General features: G+C 38.4%; 2 protein-coding genes across 2 annotated transcripts; one reads left to right on the forward strand and one right to left on the reverse strand.

Annotated features, from left to right (window-relative positions):
- The first annotated feature begins 1,972 nt into the window (after positions 1-1,972).
- On the forward strand, positions 1,973-3,877 carry LOC120623962. Its single transcript, XM_039890255.1, has one exon. It carries the CDS (start codon positions 1,973-1,975, stop codon positions 3,875-3,877), a length of 1,905 nt encoding a protein of 634 aa, XP_039746189.1.
- Positions 3,878-13,493: 9,616 nt separating this feature from the next.
- LOC120623802 (cytochrome P450 CYP12A2-like) lies at positions 13,494-24,794 on the reverse strand. Its single transcript, XM_039890051.1, has 10 exons — positions 24,647-24,794; positions 24,057-24,187; positions 23,317-23,447; positions 22,389-22,510; positions 20,783-20,902; positions 19,281-19,559; positions 17,299-17,464; positions 16,685-16,897; positions 14,532-14,703; positions 13,494-13,730 (listed from the first exon to the last, which is right to left on the reverse strand). Exons 1-10 carry the CDS (start codon positions 24,700-24,702, stop codon positions 13,576-13,578), a joined length of 1,545 nt encoding a protein of 514 aa, XP_039745985.1. The 5' UTR covers positions 24,703-24,794; the 3' UTR covers positions 13,494-13,575.
- Positions 24,795-25,125: the final 331 nt, after the last annotated feature.

Raw genomic sequence — 25,125 nt, forward strand, 5'->3', positions numbered from 1 at the left:
GTCTGGGTGTTTATCTATATATAATAAGTAGTTATGTATATTATTCATCAGTTATCTTACCTATAACACAAGCTACGCTTACTTTGGAACTAGATGGCTATGTGTGTATTGTCGTAGTATATTTATTTATTTATTAATAAAGGGTCTCCTCTCAGGATGGGAAGGGTTTATTTAGGCTGCAGTCCACCACGCTTCGCTGGCCAAGTGCGGTAGACCTCACACGCCTTTGAGAACGTTATGGGGTGTACTCTGAGGCGTACTGGTTGTTATCTGCAGTACTCAAATATTATCTGTGATAAAAATCATTGGAGCAGCGTGCCAGTGATGAACATTAAGGTTGAGGTTCTTCATAATTCTTCTCTGCTTTAAGAAGTGTAGAGCAACGTTGCTGAGATAGAGTAGTTTTTACTGCTCTTTTTCGGGGGGACTGAGTTTAATCCGGCACGTTACTCTAACCATTTGGAGTTACGTGTTTGTGTACATATCTTGTTTAAACGGTGAAGAAAAACAATTTGAGGGCACCAGCCTGCCTGAGAGTTTTTCATTATGTTCTTAAAAAATAATATCGAGGTTAATAATAATAGGTTGGGGGAAAAACCCCAAAATTTCTATAGCAATGGGATTATGTCCCTATCTACAAGATGGCAAAAAGTTATCGAACAAAATGGTACCTTCATGCTCTAGTTAAATGTAAATAAACTATATTAAAAAATTCGAAGAAACTTTTTCCCCAACCTAATATGATATCAAAGTCATGGTGGTAAATAATATAATTTCGTTAAGTTATCCACTAAGCCCCGCTCTTTTTATACTATACATAGTTATAAATAATAACAGAATCTGACGAATGCCGGATTTAAAACGACGCAGCCGGAATTGTTTCATTTATTTGCACTCAGTGTTTTATTGTACGTGTAATTTAAACAGAATTACCCTCTAAGGGGGAGAGTTCGCGAGGTAATCGTCCATGAGGTGAATATAAAATCTTTATTAAGATACTTTCTAAAAGACGACGCTAAAATACGACACTTAAAGTGCTTTTTATTTAATTCATCTTTCCGTTCATCAAAGTTGTTTTCGCAGAGTGTTATCGTAGAGACCATCAATTATTAGCTCCCGAACTCTTTTATTCGCTACATTGTAACTCAGGGCCTTTAAACTAGATAGAATTCTTACTAATATTATAACTGTGAAAGATTGTTGGTTCGTTCGTCCTTCCTTCGCGCCCTAATTAAGCATCCTTTCAACTTAATTTTTGGCATTGAGTAAGTTGAAAGAACGGACTAGGCATAATTTTAACAGCTAGTAAAGAATAGGTGTCATAAATATTGAAATTGAAGACGTCTGATAGTCAGTTCGACATTTAATAAATCATTGATTAAAATCTTACGGGGTCTACCACCGCTTAAAGCAGTATTTTTTTGATATTTTATCTCTTTGTTTAGCTCTTTGTTTCCGCATTTTGAAACCGCTCCTCCATGGAGGTACAATCAAAAGAGGTCATGCTTACTTGAGTCGACTAGTCGGGTTTAAATTTTCTTTATTTTATTTTTATCTTTCGTTATCATAAAGTGCTCGGTGAAAACTCAATTTTTAGACATAATTTTCAGCAATTTATGAAAATGCCCCAGATATCAAAGTGTAATAAATTATACCACGGGTAAGTAAATGATTTGTTAACCATGTAAAACCATGCACGAAACCAATTATATGTAACCGATTATTACCAAAACATAACGCAATCACCGATGGAAAGTTTACCAGGTCTCCGAGATGTTCTTATTCTAATGCTTAAACATTTTTTTATAAACCACGTCAAGTTAGGTTAGGTTATGTAGGTTTCTTTTGCTTGGTTTTGGTTCGTTTGTTGGTTCTTTGTTGTTTTCTATATATAGTTTGGTTGTTTTGTTTGTTTGTGGTTGTCCTCTGAGAGTTGACCTGCCAGGTTTCCCCGGCAGGTCAGCTCTTAGAGATGAGTGACGAGTTATCGTCCGAAAAAGGAGCTTCGTCTGCACGCAAAATGGTTCGCCAAACTGCTTCGAGGGTGAGCTTAAGGAATAGAAGCCCAATCCGACGGACCGCCCGCAGGGACGGGTTGGATTCGTCCGCCTTGAGTTCTAGGGAGGTTTCAACTTCAAGAGCGTCGTCAGTTTCGAGAGACCCTACCCCTGTTAGGCGTGGCACAGGGATAGCTCAGGCCAGAGCTGACCTCAGAAATGCTAAGGAAGAGGCCATTGAGCAGGCGTTTGATCAACGACTTAGGGATAGAGTCTATAGAAAAGAGGCAGTTGTAACCGTGCTGGACCCTGAGGAATGGTTCGAGACTGAAACTTCCAATAATGAGGATCCAGGCAATCTTAATTCAGAGGAGTTGAGAGCTGCTGCGGGACGCAGAGCGGCGGCGATTATTCATGTTGCTACTAAATCTGGTCATTTGAAAGGCACCTTCGTTAAATGCCTCAAAGAGTCGGCTTCGGCGCTGCAAAATTTTGTCGATACGCTTGTTAACAGAACAGAGTCAGAGGAATCCCGTCGGTTGAGGCTTGACAATACTCGCCTCCGCAATGAAGTGGATAGTCTTAAAGCGGAGCTGAAAGCCCATCGGCGGGAATTTGTAGAAATGAAAACTAGCATGGCGGCGGCTAATCGTACAACGACACCAACTTTAAATGTAGACATAATTGAGGAGATGAAGGCCTCAATTGTTGCATCGGTGGGTGTCATGCTTGACGCTAGATTCGCTGGTATTGAAGAGAGACTGCTGCCCGAAAGAGTGATTCGCCCGCCGTTAGCATCGGATAATAGAAGGCCGGAAGCCCCGCCGCCACGATCGGCAGCAGCTCCTCCGAAGTCTAAAAAGGTGCCAGAAAACCGAAATGGCGATGCACGATCGGCTTCTCCCGAGAACTCCGAGGCAGCCACGGGTTCAAGTCGCCCTGCTGTGAACGAGGTAGCGGGTTGGTCTACAGTTGTTAGAAGAGGAAAGAAGGGAAAGAAGGCCTCCTCTTCCTCAAATAATGCTTCCCCTGAGGCTACTTCTGCCCACACTAACAGACCTAGGGGCCCTCCGACGTTTACCCTTCCCAAGACTGCCGCGATTATTATTAATCTCGAGCCGGATGCCGTAAAAATGGGAATCTCATACGCTGAGGTGCTAGAGCGGGCCGAACAAAGTATAAACCTACAGGAGCTTGGTATTGGGGAAGGCATAAAAATTCGTAGGGCGGCCACTGGAGCAAGGCTTCTTGAGCTTCCTAAGGAACAGACTCCGGAGCAGGTGGAGCTGCTAGTGAATAGACTGCGGGCGGCCCTAACTGGCATGGCCACTGTCGTTCGACCCACCAAGACTGCATCCGTCAGGCTTATGGACCTTGATGATACTGTGACAGGGGAAAAAGTCATTGCCGCTATCGCCAGAGTTGGAAATTGCCCTGTTAGCTGCATTAAGGTAGGAGAAATACAGTCTGGCCCCAGAGGAATGGGCGTGACTACAGTGCACTGTCCTGTCGAGGTTGTAAAAGTGATGTCCGATGCGGGGAAGCTTTTGGTAGGTTGGAGTTCCGCTAGAGTCCAGGTTCTCGATCAGCGCCCATTACGCTGTTATAAGTGTCTCTGTATCGGGCACACAAGGCCGCTGTGTCCTTCACTAGTCGACCGTAGCAACTTGTGCTTTCAATGTGGCGGCATCGGGCACAAGTCCTCAAAGTGCTCGAGCCCTATGCGCTGTGCGGTGTGTGTGGACGCAGGCCTTCCGTCGGGGCACATAATGGGGGGAAGGGACTGCAATCCCCCCCCAACGAGGGGTACATTGGACACATCGGCTCGGTCCAGCGAAGGGCTACATCAGGATGAAGGGGAAGCTAACATGTCGTCATGAACCAGGGACGGCATTTTAACTTCCTCCAGACGAATATTAACCACTCCGCGGGTGCTCAAGATCTTCTTATGCAGTCCATAGCGGAGTGGGAGATAGATATAGCGGTAGTGTGTGAACCGTATTTCGTCCCCTCACAGCCTCATTGGGTTGGGGACACGGAAGGTCTGGTGGCGATTGTATTGGGGGATAGCGCTGGTCCTCCTCTCGAGTCTATAGAGAGAGGGCCTGGATACGCGGTAGCAAAATGGCGGGATTATGTTGTCGTCGGAATATATTTTTCGCCCAACCGCAGTTTGGCAGAGTTCGAGATTTACCTGGACTCTGTCAGAGCGGCTATTTTCCGACGGGCAGGAAATATAGTCGTACTTGGCGATTTTAACGCGAAGTCCCAAGCATGGGGGAGTCCTAGAACAGACGAACGGGGCAGAGCTGTGCAGGAGTGGGCTCTTACTCAAGACTTATCTCTCCTGAATCGAGGGACTGCCAGCACCTGCGTGCGGCAACAAGGGGGGTCGATTGTAGACTTATCGTTTGCCACTGCCTCGGTCGCTGACAGGGTAGTTAATTGGAGAGTGGAGCAAGTGGAGACTCTCGCCGATCATAATTATATCCGTTTTGAGGTCTCCACTTCTTCAGCTATGGCAATGGCCCCCCGGATCGCTAGTCGATTCCCTCGCTGGTGCATAACCCGCCTTGATCGCGATCTGGCTAAAGAAGCTGCCATTCTGCGTCGGTGGACAACGGCTGGGTTTGCCGGCGATACAAGTGTGGACGAGCTTGCAGACTCCATGCATAATGCCCTAACTGTGGTTTGTGAAGCATCTATGCCAAGAGCCCGCGGACGGTGGCGGCGGCGTCACGTTTACTGGTGGACTACCGAAATCGCTGACCTTCGCATTGCATGCAATCGGGCCCGGAGAGCCTTTGTCCGCAGTCGCAGAAGAAATGGCTTGAACCCGGCACTGGAAGCCATGCTGCATGAGGGGTACCGCGTTGCTAAAAATAATCTGCGGGTCGCTATTAGCCAGGCGAAAGAGCTTGCACACAAAGAGATGTTAGAGAGACTAAACAAGGACCCCTGGGGACGCCCTTATCGAGTTGCGCGGAATAAGCTGCGAACCCAAGGGGCGGCTGTCACAGAAACCCTGCAGCCAAACTTGTTAATACGGCTAGTGGGAGAGCTGTTCCCTGATACGCGGGGCTTTGCACCACCAATAATGTCCGCACACCGGGATGATGTGGTCGAAGAGGGCGTCCCTCCAATCACAGAGGAGGAATGGGACATAGCCCTTAACCGCCTTCGAAGGAGAAAGACGGCGCCAGGCCCAGATGGCGTTCCGGGAAGGGTGGTTTTTATAGCTCTCGAAAGTCTAGGTGAGCGAATGCGGAAATTGTTCGACAAATGCTTACACACCGGAAGGTTCCCAAAGCTGTGGAAGGAAGGGAAATTGTGCCTTATTAGAAAGGAGGGACGACCGTTGGACTCTGCTCCGGCGTATAGGCCAATAGTCTTACTCAGCGAGACGGGGAAACTCCTGGAAAAGATTATTGTCAACCGTCTCAATGAGCATATCGACTCAGTGGGTCCCGGGCTCTCAGACGCACAGTTTGGGTTTAGGGAAGGTCGATCGACACTGGATGCCTTAGAGGCTCTAAAACATCTGTCCACGGAGGAAATAGAGAGAGGAAGGGTAGTTCTTGCCGTTTCGCTCGACGTGCGCAACGCTTTTAACAGTCTTCCCTTCGAGACTTTGTTGGAAGCTCTTAAATACCATCGGGTGCCCCTCTATCTCAGAAGGCTGTTAGAGGCGTACCTCCAGGACAGAGTAGTTGCGTGGGAGGGAAACAATGGTCGAATAACCCGGCATGGTGTTCATAGTGGTGTTCCACAGGGCTCAGTGCTGGGCCCAGTCTTGTGGAACATTGGGTTTGACTGGCTTCTGCGTGGCCCGCTGCTTCCAGGGATGAGGGTCATTTGCTATGCGGATGACACCCTCATCACAGCCAGTGGGGATACTTATGAGGACGCAGCGCGTTTGGCGAGTGTTGGTTCTGAGTTGGTAGCCAACCGAATACGGGCATTGGGCCTACAAATATCAGCGTCGAAGACTGAGGCTATCCTCTTTCACGGTCCACGAAAAGGTCCACCTCGAGGTGCTCATATCTCCATCCATGGCGTAGCGGTTGAGGTCAGACGGCACATGAAGTACCTAGGTCTTGTGCTGGATGGACGTTGGAACTTCAATGAGCATTTCGAGCAGTTGGGCGGCAGACTGATCAAGGCTGCTTCTGCTCTTGGTAGATTATTACCCAATATCAGGGGGCCGGCCTCGGCTTGTAGACGCCTCTATGCGGGTATTGTACGGAGTATGGCACTGTACGGAGCTCCTATCTGGATTCACGCACTTTCGCCGCAAAACAAAAGACTGCTGAGGAGGCCGCAAAGAGTTATAGCGGTGCGTGTTATCCGTGGATACCGTACAGTGTCATGGACTGCAGCGACTTTATTGGCTAGTGATCCACCATGGGAGCTACAAGCTGAAGTGCTGGCCGAGGTTTACCAGCATAAGCTGGACATAAGGTCAAGAGGCGAGCAGATAACGTCGGAGGGAATCAGTAGAGCGAGATCCATCGCTCATTTGAGTCTGATTCAGAGATGGCATGAAGACCTTGAGTCCTCTAATGTGGGAAGCTGGACGGTACAAGGGATTCGCCCACATCTGGAGCGATGGCTTAGGAGACGACATGGTCCACTGACATTCCACCTTGTACAGGTACTTACAGATCATGGTTGCTTTGGCAAGTACCTGAACAAGATAGCGAGACGGGAGCCCACTCCGGGGTGTTGGGAGTGCGATGCACCAGAAGATTCGGCATATCACACATTAACAGAGTGCGTGGCGTGGGCGCCGCAACGACACTCTCTGCTGGCGGCTTTCGACGGCGACATTTCGCTAGTAAATATAATAGACTGGATGATAGGTACTGAGTCCAAATGGCAGGCAATGACGTCATACTGTGAAACAGTAATGAGGCTGAAGGAAGCGGCGGAGCGGGAACGGGAGTTGGCAGCGGACGCCCTGCCACTCCGCAGGAGAAGAACGGGTTGTAGAAGGCGGAGATTTGCTCGCCTTATACCTCCTAATTAATATATTGCCTATATAATATATATTATAGCCGTACAATTGTCGAATGAGACGTTGAAGCGCAAATGTTGAGTGCAATTTGTGATCCGTTGGCGCTTCACATACAACGTAGAGGGTACGCTGGGTTTTAGTGGGTATTCTGGTCATCTGGCCAGTGAGTCCCACATACCCTCTCGTAAATGAGGCTAGGGGATAACATCTCCTGCATCATTTGCGAGAGGGATGCGTAAAAGCATTTCCCAGCGAGAAAAAAAAAAAAAAAAAGGTTAGGTTATGTAATAAAGTAAATGATGGTGCACTCTAAGATGTTTTAGTTGAACCCAAATAAATATGAGCTTTATGTTATGTAAGATACGATGCAGTTTGAAGTGTGTGACACGAAGGCTTAGGAGTGGTCCACTCGTCATTTAATATCAGCACAAACATAATACAGAAAAATGTGCTTTATGTTCAATTATATAAAGGTTTCAATAATTTAATTGCACATGAAGCTTTGAATAATTTAATTGCAGTCAACTTGGAATTTAATCGTTATAGTGTGAAGAGTGTGACTTAATTTTCTCAGAATTACTGTTTTTCCTTCCAACCTAACTGAACAAGTTTCTTGGAAAGTCTTCTTCCAACCTAACTGAACAAGTTTTACGGAAATCTGTTCTGTCTCACTCTATATGGTAGTTTTATTAATTAATACAAAGTTCTTCACATGCTTGTAAACCATTCATCAAAATTGGTTCAGGAGTTCCATTTACACATTCAGGAAGGCAACCTTTTAAATATGTATTTTTTTCCATCGTTCAAGTCATATAACTTATTTCTAGACCTTAACTGATATTATAAATACTATGTATCTTGTATTAGTAAAGCTCCAGCTCTGATTTGTCAATCCATTGTCCATCAATATATGTACAAAAAAAAAATAGAATTTCACGCCTTAATTACTTTTTCCAAGAAATGGAGAAATACCTCTTAGGAAAGGACAACCAGTAATGATTGACATTGATAAGTTACGTTAAAGCTAGAAATATGCAAGCGAAAGCTAGTAAATCACAGATGAATACTTGAATTTATGTAAAGGTAGTTATAGTACCTACGTAGTAGTCACTACAATCAGAAGTTTCAAAAGTGCTTATATTTAGGCATCATCATCATCATCACATCGACCCATTACCGGCCTATTGCAGAGCACGGGTCTTCTCCCACAATGAGAAGGGGTTAAGGCCGTAGTCCACCACGCTGGCCCAGTGCGGATTGTTGCACTCCACACACCTTTGAGAACATTATGTAGTAATTCTCAGGCATGCAGGTTTCCTCACGATGTTTTCCTTCACCGTTGAAGCAAGTTATATTTTAATAATTATAATTTAATATTTATAATTTTTTATAAGTAACACACTTATAAAATTGGAGGAATTATCAATTTTATAAATTTTAAAATGCATTTAAATTTTTTTGGAACGACAGGATTTGAACCTGCGACTCTGACAATCGCGGCCTGAGCGCTTTCTCCAATTAAGCTACGGCTCTCCTACCGTCAATGCCAAAATTAGTATATGCCTTTCACATCCGTCTCAAAATTTATAAAATATATTTTAATTACTTAAAACGCACATAACGTACAAAAGTTAGAGGTACGAGCTGGGATTCGAACTCAGCCCCCGGAAAGTGAAGTCGTGTTTCTACCTAATGCGCTATCACCACTCCTTTTATTAAAGCATACTATAAAGCATACTATATATATATAATAAATAATTTCTTTTTAAATTTATAATAATTATAACATTGTTTAGGTCACGAATTTGTATTCTGCAGCTAGGTCGATAAATCATTATAATTTCACTTCTCATTAATCTTAACCATCAGAGATGTATAATATTATTCATAAATTCCGATTTATGCCAAATTTTAGGGCCAAGATCAAATTAAAAAAAGTTTTCTCCTCTCGGAACTTCTGATTGAAAAACCCTGTTACTTTGTTTATTATATTAATGACTTCAAATTATTGCGCTGGCCCAGTGCGGATCACTATCTCTTCGCTGCGATTTCCCTCGCCTGTAAGATTAGCTTATACTGCTCCACTACTCCTCAAAAAAAAGCTTGAGCTTTTTGTTAACCCTTGCTCATCGTGAGTGACAGAAATTGTCGGGTAAAGCGATATTTATTTCTGCCGCCAACCACCATTGCTGTCTTCCGCTCTAAATCAGCGTCGTTGCCGGTGTAATCACAGGACAGGACACATGAGGCTTAACACCCTAGCTTCAACTTGATGGACAAGGGCGGCCCTTTTTAGGACTTGTTCCTTTGATGCTTTGCAAAATGTATGATTTATTTATTAATACTCTTTATTTGCTCACAAATAAAAAATACAGAAGAAGAATAAAGGAAACAGACATAAAAAGTATACAAAAGGCCTTTTACCTTATCGCTTTGTAGCGATCTCTTTCAGGCAACCTTAGGATAAGGAAAACAAAAGGTTTATGATCATGTATAAGCGATGGTTTTCCACTTTTTATCAATTTAATTATTTCCCTACTAGTGTGATATATTCAAAGTCTGGAATAAGGAAAAATAACGAAAGTTTCACATTTATAACATCATTAGGATTCTCAGGGAAAACAGTAACTGATGTAGATTTATGACACCTTAATACCACACATTTTAATAAAAACAAAATTAAAAAGGAGGAGGGGGAAACCGTGCATTTTCCTGAACAAAAAGTAGCCCTTAAAGATTTTTGTTGCAGCGTAAAAATCGACATAAAAATAGACACGTTTCAATATTAATGTGGATGAATTGTTATAGATAGGAACAAAGTTTTTATTAAGAAAAACCCATACACAACTATATATAACTAGCGGACCCCAGCGCCATCTGTCGGGCTGATTTGTGAATCTAAACCATCCAGGGTGACACCCAAACGCATACCGAAAAATTCATTTAAATCGGTCCGGCCGTTTAGGAGGAGTTCAGTGACATACACACGCACACAAGAAATATATATATAACACTAGCGGACCCCAGCGCCATCTGTCGGGCTGATTTGTGAATCTAAACCATCCAGGGTGCCACCCAAACGCATACCGAAAAATTCATTCAAATCGGTCCGGCCGTTTAGGAGGAGTTCAGTGACATACACACGCACACAAGAAATATATATATAACACTAGCGGACCCCAGCGCCATCTGTCGGGCTGATTTGTGAATCTAAACCATCCAGGGTGCCACCCAAACGCATACCGAAAAATTCATTCAAATCGGTCCGGCCGTTTAGGAGGAGTTCAGTGACATACACACGCACACAAGAAATATATATATAACATTACAGACACATTTTTTTATAACCAAAGGATCTACAATATACACATAAAATTGATTGAGGTAGAATGATGATAAAAACGCGTCACGAACCGATACAAAATGTAATTTAGCAAATTTTGCAGAATATAATGTATTCAATTCGGGAGCCGTTATCCCAATCAACTTATGCTAATACTAACACCACACATAGAGGGCTATGTAAATGATTGTTATGCATATCTGGACCGGCGTTTTGCATAAATAAACATTGCATGCACTCTATCATATAGGCATGTTAGTTTAATATCTGCGTGTGAGGCAATCACTATTATATATTTTTGCCGACCTCCCTGGCGCTACGATGAGCGCTGTGAATTTAAGTAGGAAGCCCGGGTTCGGTTCCCGGCAGGGGCGATTTGGGAATTTATAATTTCTGAATATTCTCTGGTCTGGTCTGGTGGTAGGCTTTGGCCCTGGCTACTTGCAACCCTACCGACAAAGACGTGCCTTTAAGTGATTTAGTGTCCCTGTGTGATGTCGCGTAGAAACCGATTAGGGGAACTACCATACTCCCTAACAGGTTGGCCCGCTACCAACTTATACTGCATCACTATACCACCAGTTGAGATTGTAGTCGAGGACTAACTTCTAGTAAAATAAAAAAAAAACTAAAAAAAATACACCCTAGCCCCCTTACTAATAAGCGTTGTAAAGTGGTTGCATTTTAAAGCAATGTTTTGCCTTCTTCCTGCAATTGAAAAGTAACTGATAACAGATTGCGAGAAAATATAGTAAGCACCAGCTTATCCATTATATTAATATTTGAACCATTACAGGCCCACTACAGGGCACGGGTCTGTGTCGTCTAGTATATTATTGATAGAAGATATTATAATAACGTAATAACGTTTATTATAATATCGTATATATCGTATCGATGCTGTTGATGGTAAAAAAGCAGCCGTTTAAGTGAATCAACCGGTTATGGTGCTGTTACATTTTGTAGAGCAACTAAATGCAACACCATAAAGAAATGTGACTTGCTACCATTTGTTGGTATTTGTTTTTTGTTGCTATTTGTACCGATATCGCCAGTAACATTATTTTTGTTAAGCTCTCTGGCGTAGTGGTAAAGTGGTGACAATTTGGGGATTTTTAATTTCTGCATTTTTTTTGTCTCATTTGGTCAAAGGTTAAATCAGTGTCACAATTAGGAGTAAAGGTATAATAAAACTGCCTTAGCCCTAACAATTTGGCCCGCTACTAGTTTAGACTCAATTTCTACTTATAATCAGGTATGATTGCAGCCAAGAACTAAATAGTAGTAATATAAACTGTTTTCAATAGTTCGGCAACGGAACTTAAAGGTGCATATAAACTAACGAACATAGAGCCAGAAAAGACCTTTCTTGATCTTTTAATGTCAACGAAAGCACGTCTCCAGTGTTTACACCAAAAGAACAACGCTCTAAAATAGGAACCAAGAACTAGAATTATTGGACAAATTCTTAGATCAGCTGAACGACAGAACGCTGCTGGAGCACAAAAACGTTTTGAAGAGACCGTTCCGGGGAGCGACGACGTCTGAAAAAGCAAACACGGTCTAAGCAACTATTCGAATGCTGTAGTGCCGTTGATATTAAGCGACTGAACATTCTTATAATATTCCATAGAATCTTGCGAACGCAGACAGAATAACAGAAGAATACTTTATTTCCATTTTACCGAAATCGCTGAATAGAGTCGGGATACCATTCGCTCGACTGATGTAAATCGGCCCTAACACAGCTTCATGTAATACCTAACCTACCTACTTTCACACAACAACTAATAACTTTTTGTTACCGGACGTTACACACTACGAGTCACTCTTGAAACGTTGCTCAACAAAAAGTAACTGCAGTCTGAACCTTTAAAATAAGTTTTCACTCAAGAGTTTCTTGAGTATCGATCGTTCGGTCGGAACATGTTTCAGGTCAAATCCAACATTTCTTCTACTGCACACATCGATAGAGAGATATTCCTTTTTTCTTCCTCTCTCGCAGGATCCGTATCAAAATGTTGAGTAATATTTCGAGGTAGAACTTCTGACTTCATCCAGCGCTAACCGCTAACAGCTATTTAACCTATTGACGGCCCGCGATGTCAGTTGTCACAAGGTCATAATTGGCTATCTGCTATTTTACACGCTTTATTTTACTTCTACTGCACTTTTAAGGTAAATGCATTTAAACAAATATTCATACCATCATGGTTCTGTAAAAGGCATTGGTTTTCTAAATAATTTACCTTTATGAAAGTTTTATTCACAGGCAGTAGTCCACCTTTTAAATAACAGATAGCATTAATGAGTATCTATCTACAAATAAAGCAACGAAACAATCCTTAATCAATCGCAATACTAAGCGTAGGAGACAAATATTTTCTTTCCCGTTATCGCAAGTTAATGGATGGAAACCAATTATCTTCAGCTATATTAAAACCACGGGTTTGTTCACCCCACCCCACGACGCTGTGAAAAGTTCTAACGCGACGTCTCGAAATTAAAATGCGGTGAACCACCTTCTTTAATAAACTCCAAAGCAGTAATTTTCTTGCGATAGATTGAGACTGGTATAATAAAAAATTTTCTTACTTATATTACAGCGAGAATAATGAGAATTTTATATCGTACTAACAAAAAAATCCAGCGTACGTGCAACTTACGATTAATAGTTATACTATTTTGAAAACCTTGTCACTTCATTAACCCTATAAGGAAACTTTGTAACAATTTACATTTAGTAATTTTATAAGATAATTCGTAAAAACTACTTTTACGTAACACCTACTGCTTCCTATAGCTAAGTTTAAGAGGTGATATGGCGTGTCATACAAGTTGGCGTGAGCTGCCCTCTGCCTTATACCATCGTTATCAAAACTTACACTTCATATAGTAATATCTATATTGAAGTCTTGTTACCTTGGAACTAACATTATGTACTTCTATTATGTTAAGCACAAATTAGTGCCAGGGTATTTAACGATTATGTTATGACAGATTGACGATATAAGACAAAGTAATTAAGGATGCACGAAATTCATTACGATGTTTACACATGAACAGTGATTTCACTAACAAAAGCAAATGAAGGCCAAAATTTATAACATATCTTTTATTTTTTTTTAGACAAATAATAAATAACATAGCACCCTAGTAACTGTCCCTACAAAAAAGTATTTACCGAGGTAGAATCATAACATACCCAATAGACATAGTTAAATATCCTTAAACTTAAAGTTATACGGTTTGATCAAATGATTGACGATGCTCGTTCTTGTAGGCACTGGTGGAGGACCAACCCATTCTACTTGAAAATTCTCTATAATTTTTGTTATTACTGTCTCCATTTCAAGTTCAGCTATACGTTTACCTGAAGAAAAAAATATCAACTCAAAATCTCATTATGAGACCCTTGTATAATATAACTAACGTCATAATTGAGCTACGTCTTGTTCACGTATGGCTTGTTAAGTACGGTCCGAACATGGCAAAGATGTTAGTTTACTCATAAATGTATATTACATATGTATGACTAGTCACAGATGAACGTCTATTTATACCCACCCTACATGGTAAGTATAAGCAGAAGCTCTGTCTTCGGGCAGTCTTTGCTAAACTAAAATACACGCAATAAAGGCGACAGTAAATGTGCCGATCTGCATAATAATGTGATGACACACAAAAAATTTGTTATTTAGTGCCAGTTTGTTCACTAACAAATACTTATTACTTAATCCCAGTCGTGGGAATCGAATCCACAGCCTTGGATTCAGAAAGCAGGGTCGCTGCCCACTGCGCCAATAGGCCGTCAAAATTAAGATAGGTGTGTTTATTGTATCTATTTAAAACTGATTTGGCTTTGGCTTTATTGTATGCAAATGAGCACAATCGTTTGAGCATTATATTCTGTGAAATAATAAAGCTGCCTTGGAGTGGAGTTATATATTTAAGAGTTTGAGTTGAATACCTACTTAATATATTTGATTCCTGTAGCCCGATTTATGCCGATCCACATATTTTGTTTGTCAAGCGCCTAAATACATATTTTGTGTTTGCACAGCGGTAAAGTTAAATTCGTTAATATAAAATAAACATCTGTGATTTAGAAACACCCTAAAAGTAACTTGATATTTTCTTTACTAAGAGGTTATATTCTACTCTTAATATTTACCGATACAGCTCCTCGATCCAAATCCGAAGGGACTGTAAACGAATGGATGAGCTTGTCCATAGTACAATGGATCACTTTTATTGACAATCCATCTTTCTGGTATAAACTCCTTTGCACGTGGAAACTGCTGCTCCCACGAGCACAAATATTGATTGGCAAACATTACAAACATCTGAAATTGTATAAAATCAGGCGTTACTTTGTGGAATTCCATAATGTACAATGAAAAAAATAATTAAGCCAACAAAACAATTATTCATTAAAGTCATCATCTGTTGAGGATGTTCCGGTGTCGGAGCGAAACGTGCGTAGAGAGTATATTGCCGGGGATCTGTTTAGCGTGGAGTATAAAGATTGAAAAAATTAGAAATAACAGCGTACAGCGTCTCCTGCTTTTCGCGGAGTATAGCAAATTAAGCTCAATTTTCATTGTAAACATCTGAACATAAATATGATTCCAATATATAACCAAGTCTTTACATTATTCCAAACTTGTCAAGCAATGGGTAACAAGTATAGCTTTAGAATAAGTACTGAAGTATAGCCTGACCAGGAAAATAAAACCTCGCCATATTGCGGATTAAAATGGAAATGGATGGATAAATCTGTCGAATGTATTGCAATGCAAAAGTTTAGCCCCCAGAACAGGTTTTTTAATTTTCCTCATCAGGCCTTAAAAGTTTTAAATGTACGGTTAATGTGTGACATTAATGATAATCGAACTTTTAACTTTTCATGAATTTAAAATATCACTTGTTTAGGAAACCTGAATGCCTGAGAGTCCTCCATAATGTGCTCAAAGGCGAGTAGAGTACACATAACCGCACTGGGTCAGCGTGTTGGTCTACGGCCTAAACCCTTGTCATTGCTTGCCCTTTAGTGGGACGGTAATGGTTGATAATGATGAAAAATGATGAACCTTTCCCCCAAATCAAGGAGGGGCGGAGCCAAATTTCGAAGGACCTTTAAAGTTCAATCGCCTATCCTATAGCCTTAGTACAAGATTTGCTTGTTCGCAATCGAGAAGTCGTTTTTGATTATGGAGATACTTGAGCACCGATGTTAAATTGATCGTATTTACTCAATCGTATTAAAGCTCAAATTTATCTACAGTTTTTTAGGTCGGACATTGGCAGAACGTTTGTAAAACCAAAATCAGAAGAACAGGATATTTGACTCCTAAATTAGTGACATTTGGTTCATTTTACTCCGACGATATGTAGTTTCATTTGCGAAAACATTTCCTCGATTGCGAGCAAGTAAATGTTACCAAAATGAAAATTAATTTGTGCAGTCGTTGCGACATGCACGGTTGACACGCTGTTTGTCACTAGCTGGAAAACATTCACAAGGTACCCAAATCTACAAATTGGACTAACGAAATTGCTCGAATGGACGTCTCTTGATTTAACTCTGTGACCTAGTTGCATGACAACCCGATTTCGAGTAAATTTACGAGCACCGAGGTAGGTAGCCATCTCAGATAATTTCAAAAAATAGCGGTTCGGATGGTTTTAATTCCGATCTGTCTTTCAACTCAAATAAACGATAGTAATAGTACATATTTTTTCTTTCATTTCTTAACGTATTAAACTTTATTCTTGAGCGAATTTCCATTTTATAGTATTATATTTAGTAGTAGCAGTAAAAGTTTTTGTGACAGAGCTCGTCCGCAGAAGTCGTGCCGTTCTCCATTCTTATCGGTGTTACCAGAGATTTATTACCTACACCTCTTTGACTTGTTTCTTGCAGGCCCTGCTTAGTGTTGTCCTGCTTATTAACGACGGTTAACCATCAAGTGGGGCATCTGCTCGGTCCACTATTATAAATATAAAAAAATGTTTACTTTTAATTAAAAAAATGTTTTAATCATACAAGGTACAAATCTATCTGTTATCTGCTGATAAGTTGCTTATCATTTGTTAATAAATTTTTAACAAAAACAACGTTGCTATGTAATAAGTCTATAGATTACGAAAAGATTGAAAACTGGTATTAATTTCCAATTATAAGAGTGGTTTACAATCTACCTAATTCTAATTGAATTTTAATGATGATGTGATTAAGGTCACTAGAGATGGAGTTAAGTGGGAGTATGAGTGTAATAGTTTAAACGGCATATTATTTACTAGTAATTTCTTTAATAGACTTACATCTTTCGGTATTCTGTATCCCATTGCGTTATGTTCTTTAGTTGTTCTTCTAAAGTTTCCTCCTACTACAGGTATTAGTCTTAGCGATTCTTTGATGCATGCTTTTAAATACTGCTTTTTTTCGTCTTTTGACCTGATCTCGTCTCTCAATTTAATCTGTTTCTCGGGATTTTGGGCTAGATGTAATAATGTAGCAATGCTTGTGTTGGCTGTCTGAAAAAGAAAGATATCGCTTATCCTTTTCATTTTATACTATAGTAATGAGCTGAATTTTTTCTAGAAAAATTATGGGCATTGAAAATTACAGTATTTGTAGAGATTATCGATTTACTTTACTGTATAGCATTCCGTTAATTTTAAGAATTAAATTTTATTTTAATATACTGAAAGTCCCCCACATTATATAACGCAACAAATGAAAATAGGAGCATGAAAATTGCAATGAAGTTTTTATTAATATTATAGTTATGACGCAATTCATTGACGTCTATTTCTTTTTAAATGTATGATTATTAGTATATGAGTTATGTATTTAAAAGAACATAATTGTTAATTATTCATCTATCTAGTGAAATAAATAGATGCTGAATTATAATTATAATCATTTAACTTACTGTATCAATAGCGGCGAATAACATATCACTTGCCATTATAACTGCAACTCTGTGATCGATTTCGAGTAATTTAACTAAAATTCCTTTTTCTTTATCACTTTTAATATCATTACTCTCATTTTTCTTTAGTTGATCAATAGCTTCTTGTACTAAATAATCACTAAGTCTGAAAAGATAACATTTTTTGTATTTATAACCGCGTTTTACTATGTCAGGAAAAATTTAATATTATTTACAAAAAAAGTTTACACTTGTTAAAGTTCAACGGACCAAACGGTCACGCTTGTAAGAATCCTGTTATGCAGTTTCACTTTTAAGCAGGTCCTTAAGTATGTTAAAGACTGAAGGTCTAGGTATAAGGGGGATGCAACAGGGGCCTACCTCACCATTTTCCTGAAAAAATAACAGAGTCAATTTCCACAAAACAAATGTTTTCTAATCTAATTCACAAAATAACGAGTATCTAAATACTAAACTTTATTCGTTGTTTGAACACCTCAGTCTGTCGTAAACAACAAGAATAAAATCACCTATATAATTATACCTCTATTACTACGTTAACTACATTATTTGTGTGGATATAATTGCTGGAGTTATACGTAATGTTTATGTCTTGCGAATAAACATATTTTATAAATCCATTGAATAAACATGTTTTATAGATCAAGTGGTTGTCACTTATGTCCTTTAACTTTGTACATTACAAAGTACTGTTTTGTTAAGCTTGGTGGTATAAATAGCTTTTTTTTATAAAAACGTCATAATATGATTTATCAGGTCAAAACGTATAAATATGTAACTTTCAATTAGTCCATATTCCGATCCATTTAACAAAACAGATAATGAAAACATACCCAGTCGGGTTCGAAATAAGTCAGGGATATTAAAAAGTCTCTGTTATATTTCACTAGCTGTTTCTCGTGACACGTACCATTTCTGAGTAGTAAAAACTTTCCTTCTACGGCCCACTGTCGCATCCCCCATCCTTTGCCAATCATCAACAACTTGGCTATTAAACAAAACAATATTTCTCTGATACGATTGTTAGTTACAGAGATTTAAGTATTCAAACAAAAAAACAAACTCTTAAGAGTATTTTCTCTTTTCCGAGACAGTCTCAACTAGTTCGGAAAACAGGTGTGCAGTGTGTATGTAGGTGTACTTTGTATCTGAGCAAAAAATACATGATTTGTACTTTGTGTACTTTAGATTCGGTCTTGTTTTCCTTTTATGACAAATAGTAGACAAGCGGTCCCTTGCGACTTCATCCGCGTATAAGCTTTTTAGCAAGTAAACATATGCTGTCGCGGACATTTATTCAAAAGTTTTAAAGGGAAGAAACTTTGTGATACATAATTTTATCTATAAAAAAGGAAACAAACCCCAGATTTCAAAACATTCTTCGTTGGTCCTGTGCTCCTAAAATGGGTCTTAGCATGATGATATATCGACTATAGCGTTCCTTGATAATTTTATTTTTTTTATTTTGATGAATGGGATATCCAACACTGACATTTTTTTAATCGGGCTTTTAGTTCCTGAGATTATCGCGTTCAAGTAAACAAACAAACCAACTCTTAAGCTTTATATATAAGTATAAAATTAACTTAAATGGGCAAAATTAGTTCTTCCTTGAATGCCTGTAAAATCTGAAATAATATAGTAGGGCACAACTACCTTGAAAGGCACAAAAAGTGGAGTTGTGCTAAGATCGGAGGGAGGCTTTTGTCCTGTTGGACAGGACAGTAAATTATAAATGCAAAAGTGTGTTTGTTGGTTTATCCCATATCTTTACGCCCAAACTAAGTAACCGATACAAGTTTTTTTTTTACTTTATTTTTGGCACAGAATTAGCTAGAAGGAGTAGAGTAACATAGACTACTTTTTGTCCCAAGAATACCAATGGTTTCCACGAGAGTAAAAAAACCACCATAAAAGCGGACGAAGAACGTGGACAACAGCTAGTATTTTAATATATTTACTTTGTATGTTCATCAAAGCACTTCATTGCAGCTTTGAAGATGGGAGTTGAGAAATACTTCCAAAGGCTGGGCTCGAAGTCAAGTTTCTCAACTAATACGAACACGTAGTGAATAGCGTTGATCAGCCTTATTGCTGGGGAGTCTCTCGGGAGATTAGAATCCAAGCAATTCAGTCGAGACCCCAATGCAACTACTCCGATTGCTTCTAGCGCCCACAAAGTCATTTCTGTATTGAACTTTGCATTTAGCATGTTATTTTCATTACGTTTCGATCTTATCCTGAAACAATAAGTACTTTATTGCGTACAAACTAAAACAGATTTCATAACTAACAGAAGTAAAATCATAATATTATATACAATATACTTAGAAAAATATAGATTTTTTTAAAGCGGTGATAGCCCAGTGGGTCCTAACAACAGCTCGAATTCACTTTCGGAAGGCCGAGTTCGAATCCCAGCACGCACCTGTGACTTTCCTAAGTTATGTGTGTAGGAAGTAATTAAAAAATCACTTACTTCCAAAGTTAAGGAAACATCGCGAAGAAACCTGCATGCCTGAGAATTCTCAATAATGTTCTCAAACATGTGTGGAGTCCACCAATCCGCACTGGGCCAGTGTGGTTGAACTGCGGCCTTAACCCCTTCTCATTGTGAGAGGAGATCCGTGCTCTAGTGGGCCGCTAATTGGTTGATAGGACGATGGCTTACATTTAACCTGAACATCTTCTAAATAGCCTTTGTTAAATAGGCAAACTTGCAAACAGAAAGCTTGTATCCCGGAGACTTATAATTTTTATCCCGGTTATACTAACGGTTTCGTCATGTTTTTAAAAGATTTAAAAAAACGCGGTATTAGTTGCAGCCAACAGCTAGTGTAATAGAAAATCAGACCTGTATATTTGTTAATGAAAAGTAGAACAGTATTTATAACATAGACTGGTTTTTATATAACCTTTTGTGCTTTAAGTCACATTGTTTTAATTACATACTTTTTTATTAGCACTGGCCAGAGTTATTAGTGGTGTATACGATTATTATTTCCTTGTTAGATATTAGATTGACTTCAATTGAATTGCTGCTATTTATTTAATATTTACAAGCAATAATTCTCAAATATGATTGTTAATCCAGAATTATAACTTCCTGTTGCCAGGAACTTTTGTTACTAATTCTTTTAGTATTTGATCTCTATACTTATTTTCTATAAAACCATACAAATTTGGATTTGAAAAGTGACAATGGTTAGTTTTTTATATCATCTTCAATCTTTTAATCTTCTTAATCTCAAACAATCTCCAGGATGTAAGCTATTACGCGCCTTTGTTTATGGAGCTTCCGAACTTATGTTCTATATAAATAAATAAATTTAGTTATAAGAATTATACCACAACTCGCCAGTAATGACTCGTATATTACTGATATTAATTTTGCTCTAAAATAAAAGCGAGCGAAGCGAGTTTAATAGCAAACGTGTGCAAAAATAATTGTGTATGAAAAAACCTGTTAACCATATTATCTTCAGCTACTTCGTTGAGAGCATTAGTGTACATTATTATATTCCTTGGTTGCAGCAATACTGGGTTGACTGTGGATCGAAATTTCTTCCACGGCTCACCATGTCTGAAAAAAACATTAAGGCGTTTAAAAATATCTGTGATGCATTCACCGGCACCAGTTATAAGCACTGAGATGTGATACATTGCAGCAGAGTTGAAGGCCTTACCATCTTAAGCGGTCAATTGCCCAGTTATAATAGTGCTCTGATTTATTGAGGTTAAATAAAGCCATGTGTTTAGATTTAGATCATCTTGATGATCTAGACCTATTTTTAATGTAACAAAACTTTGACAATCTGGCCAAAGACCGCTATGAATAAACTGAGACGCTTCTTCAACTAGTAACTGTAAATATAACCGACGGACACACACAACACACACACACACCCACGCGCACATACACACACACACACAAACACAGGCATATAAACACTAATCAATCATTTTTACAGTGTGAGCCCTCCTGACAAAAACATTTGATGTTTACTTGGAGATCTCATTTAGTATGTTAGAACCGAAATAAAGGATTTTTTTAAACACATTGTAACTCTTCTTAAGTAGTTTTTGATACCTAACCGCAAACTCTGTCCACCTATCTTGGATTCTACCTATCAATTCTAGGCCATAGGTTAACAAGTTGCGAGGTGGCAAAGATGTTTTAAATTCGCAACTTATTATCTTATATCGCTAATACGATAAAATCTACGAACCTCCTCATCTCCTTACTTTCCCCTGGCATAACTCTCCATCGTATGCTTAAAGAACTTTAAGCTTTCTTATTAATAGCAAGTGTATTTCGGAGCCGTGAGCTACATACATTTATATGTGAAGTACGCATTTGGTTGTACATACAAGTAGGTATATATCTATAATTATATTTACTTTACTTTATCTAAAAATAAATTGTTTTAGAAATTAAAGAGAACTGTAGATTAGTCTAAGCTAAGTTAAAAGTTTAAATTAATAAATTATTTCGGAGCCATGACTTATCATAGGTGTAAAAAAAGTACACCTTTCTGGTTAATTATTCCGTTTTCCAAATAAGAATGAATGCTATTTCTGGCTTACCTATTCGTTCTGCTTTTGCGTAGACGATCGTTGTTATGCTAATTAATTTGCGTCACGATTTCAGAAAATAGAATGACAAGTGAATTATAACCAGTCAAATCTCACTGCGCTAAGTAAAAAATGCTGAATGTACGTAAAATGTTCATAAAGGTCCCACTATCACTCCCATAAATAACAGGTTAAATTTACCCCCATGTAAACGCGACTTAACATATGTAATTCTAGCTGTTGCTGGCGATTATAAGGTATAGGGTTCGATTACCGAATTCAGACCATAATTATTGTGATGTATTTAATTTCAAATCAAAATATTCTCAGTTCTTTAGCTTCGTTCATCCGTAAAATACACGTAAATTCATGGACTATGTGATATTAATCGTTACATTCCAAATCTCTCCTTTAAAAGAGAGAAACAGCCGCTGTTCAGCAATGGGGCGTTATTTGGCTAAGAGTGATAATCACAAAAATAACTATTTGCATACTCAGTTATCAAGCCAGTTGTTTTCTCCCACGGATTGTCTTCTCTCTTGTAGTAAGACTTTCTGAAATATTCCAAAGCATCAAATCCAGGCCTGACTGGCATCTCATTTTCATTCCGGAATATCTGCAATATTATAATAGGAATCACTCTCACTTGGAAAAATCTTTAATGGATTATTTTCAATGCGATCACAAGAATAAAAAGAGAAGTTCACACAGCAAAAATATAGATATGAATCCAATCTAGCTGGGTATCTAATCCATGACTTAATATTAAAATTGCTGTACATCTAGGAACTGTTAATCTATTTAAACACTAAAACAGTTATTTTTCTGGCTCCGAAGATGGACACATTCCTTTATAATAAGGTGGGTTTTACGCAGGCTTCTTCAATACAAATTATATCTTTATAGCACTTTTTAGACGACATTTTATGTCTAGACTAAAATAAAATACCGTGATAGGCAATCCATCATATTATATGGAATCGTACCATGGTTACGATAACCGCTAATGGCCTAGGCGTTAGAGCTTCGGCTGCACTTTTGGCAAAGGCCAGGTACGGAGTTTAGTGCGTTTTTAATTTAAGAAATTATAATATCACATAATTAACTGTAAAGAAAACCATCGTGAGGAAACCTGCATGCCTGAAAGTTCTCCATAATATTATCAAAGGTACGTATACCCCTTCTTATTCGGAAATGAGAAACGTGCCGATAATGGGATGATATTGCGCCAAAAAGTCGTAACATTGCCCCTTCTATACATAATTATATTGTTTTCGTATGTTGAATTAAAACCCTATTGAAAACGCTCCTTTTCTAATCAATCCCTAACTATAATAGTATACCGTGGTTGAAGACTCAGTGCACAGCATTTTTTCCAAATATTCTAGTTTTAACTTAAATTATAAAGAGAGTAGAACTTACATTTAATGCAACTTCTGGGTCATAGAGGAAGATTATTGGTGACATGCCGATACCTCCTTCCAATCTAACAATGGATCCATAGTTTTTGTATAAAATCTCCGCTAATTCCACTTTGCGATTGTATAACAAACCTTTTAATAAGCAATCATAATGAATTAATGAATGCAATCGGCATTGTAAAAATTTGTGTAAAAAAATACTGGGCGACTATTTGTAGTATATGGAAAAAGGGTCGAAAACAATGGAAGTTTATGAAATAAAGACCTTGTATATGAAAACAAGAAGAAAAAAAAATTTTATAAATAGTTTAGTTTTTAACCAAATTTAAAACTCTAAATACCTACTCCTTAAAAATAAAAACCTATTTATTAAAATATGGAAATTAAGAATCAAGATTACGGTAATTAAGCTGCTGCGAATGTTAGATAAAGAGTTTTAAACGAAATTTACACATTTATTTATAATTAATAATTCGTAAGCATATGTAGTATGCGTAACAAACGCAACCGATATATTAAAAAAAATATATTTAAGGTCACCGTAATAAATAATAAATTATTTGTTATTTTTGGTGATCTACTTTCAAGGTACTTGCTTACTTTAAAACCTAATCTCATTAGAATTAATATGGAAATAACTCTGATTCCCAATCAGATTTGATAGGAACTTTTTCAACAAAGCTTTTAAATTGAGGTGTTATTTAGGATTGATATTGTACATAGTATATTAAATTTGGGTACCTCCTGGTAAAATAAAGTGTAGAATTTGACCAATAATTGGTAAAGACGTAGGCCCAGGAATGTCCTTCCATGATTTTACGTGTTTACTATCTGTATTGCCTTGCACAGCCGCAGTGTTAATAGAAAAAGATCTGAAATTGAATTAACAATTATTTATCATCAACTTCCCATACACCAGTCACTGTCAGCCATAAACGAAAATAACAAAATTATTTGATATGACAAATCTTTTCGAATCAACTTTCATAAAGTCGTTAGACAAGCGCGTCATCTTTTCGCAATAATAATTAAAATTCGTATGTCACACCTATGCAGTAATAATAACAAGAAATTAGTACTAGGTCCATAATTTAAATCAATGTATTGATATCCGATTTGAAGAAATTCTTTTTTTAATTACAAAAAAATTACTTTATTTTGGCTGAGAGAACAGAACAGAAGTGATTATAAAATTATATGTAGGTATCACTTATTAGAAGTGATACTCGTATAACGTAGTCAAAATGGTTAATCAATTTTGAATGAGGGCAATTATTTGTAAATTTAAAAAAATACGAAACAAAAAATAGTAGGTTTATGAATATCTGTACCTTATTATCCAAGTTTTGATAGATGCACGATGTACAACTTTATTATAAGCGTTCATTATCAGATTTTTTATTCAACAGATGCTATGGAAAAAACCACTCAACTACACTACCTATTTATATTATTTAACGTTCATAAACAAGTCTACAGTCAACTTAGTTCGTCCAATAACCACACCATAATGTTGTTAATTAGGTAGAGCGTTTTCTTTATATATATTTATTATTTAAGTATGAAGCGGCGATAGCCCAGTGGGTAGGACTTCGACTTCACTTTCGGAGTGCCGAGTTCGAATGCCAGCACGGACCTCTAACTTTTCTACGTTATGTGCGTTTTAAGTAATTAAAGGTTTCAGGTTTCCTCGCGATGTTTTCCATCACTTGCTTCATCGGTCAAGTTGAGGAAACCTGCATGCCCTCGGCCTAAACCCTTCTCATTGTGGAAAGAGACCAGTGCCCGTGCCGTGGCTGGTAAAGGTTTA

This window comes from Pararge aegeria, chromosome 5 (genome assembly GCF_905163445.1).
Source record: "Pararge aegeria chromosome 5, ilParAegt1.1, whole genome shotgun sequence".
Lineage (NCBI taxonomy): Eukaryota > Metazoa > Arthropoda > Insecta > Lepidoptera > Nymphalidae > Pararge > Pararge aegeria.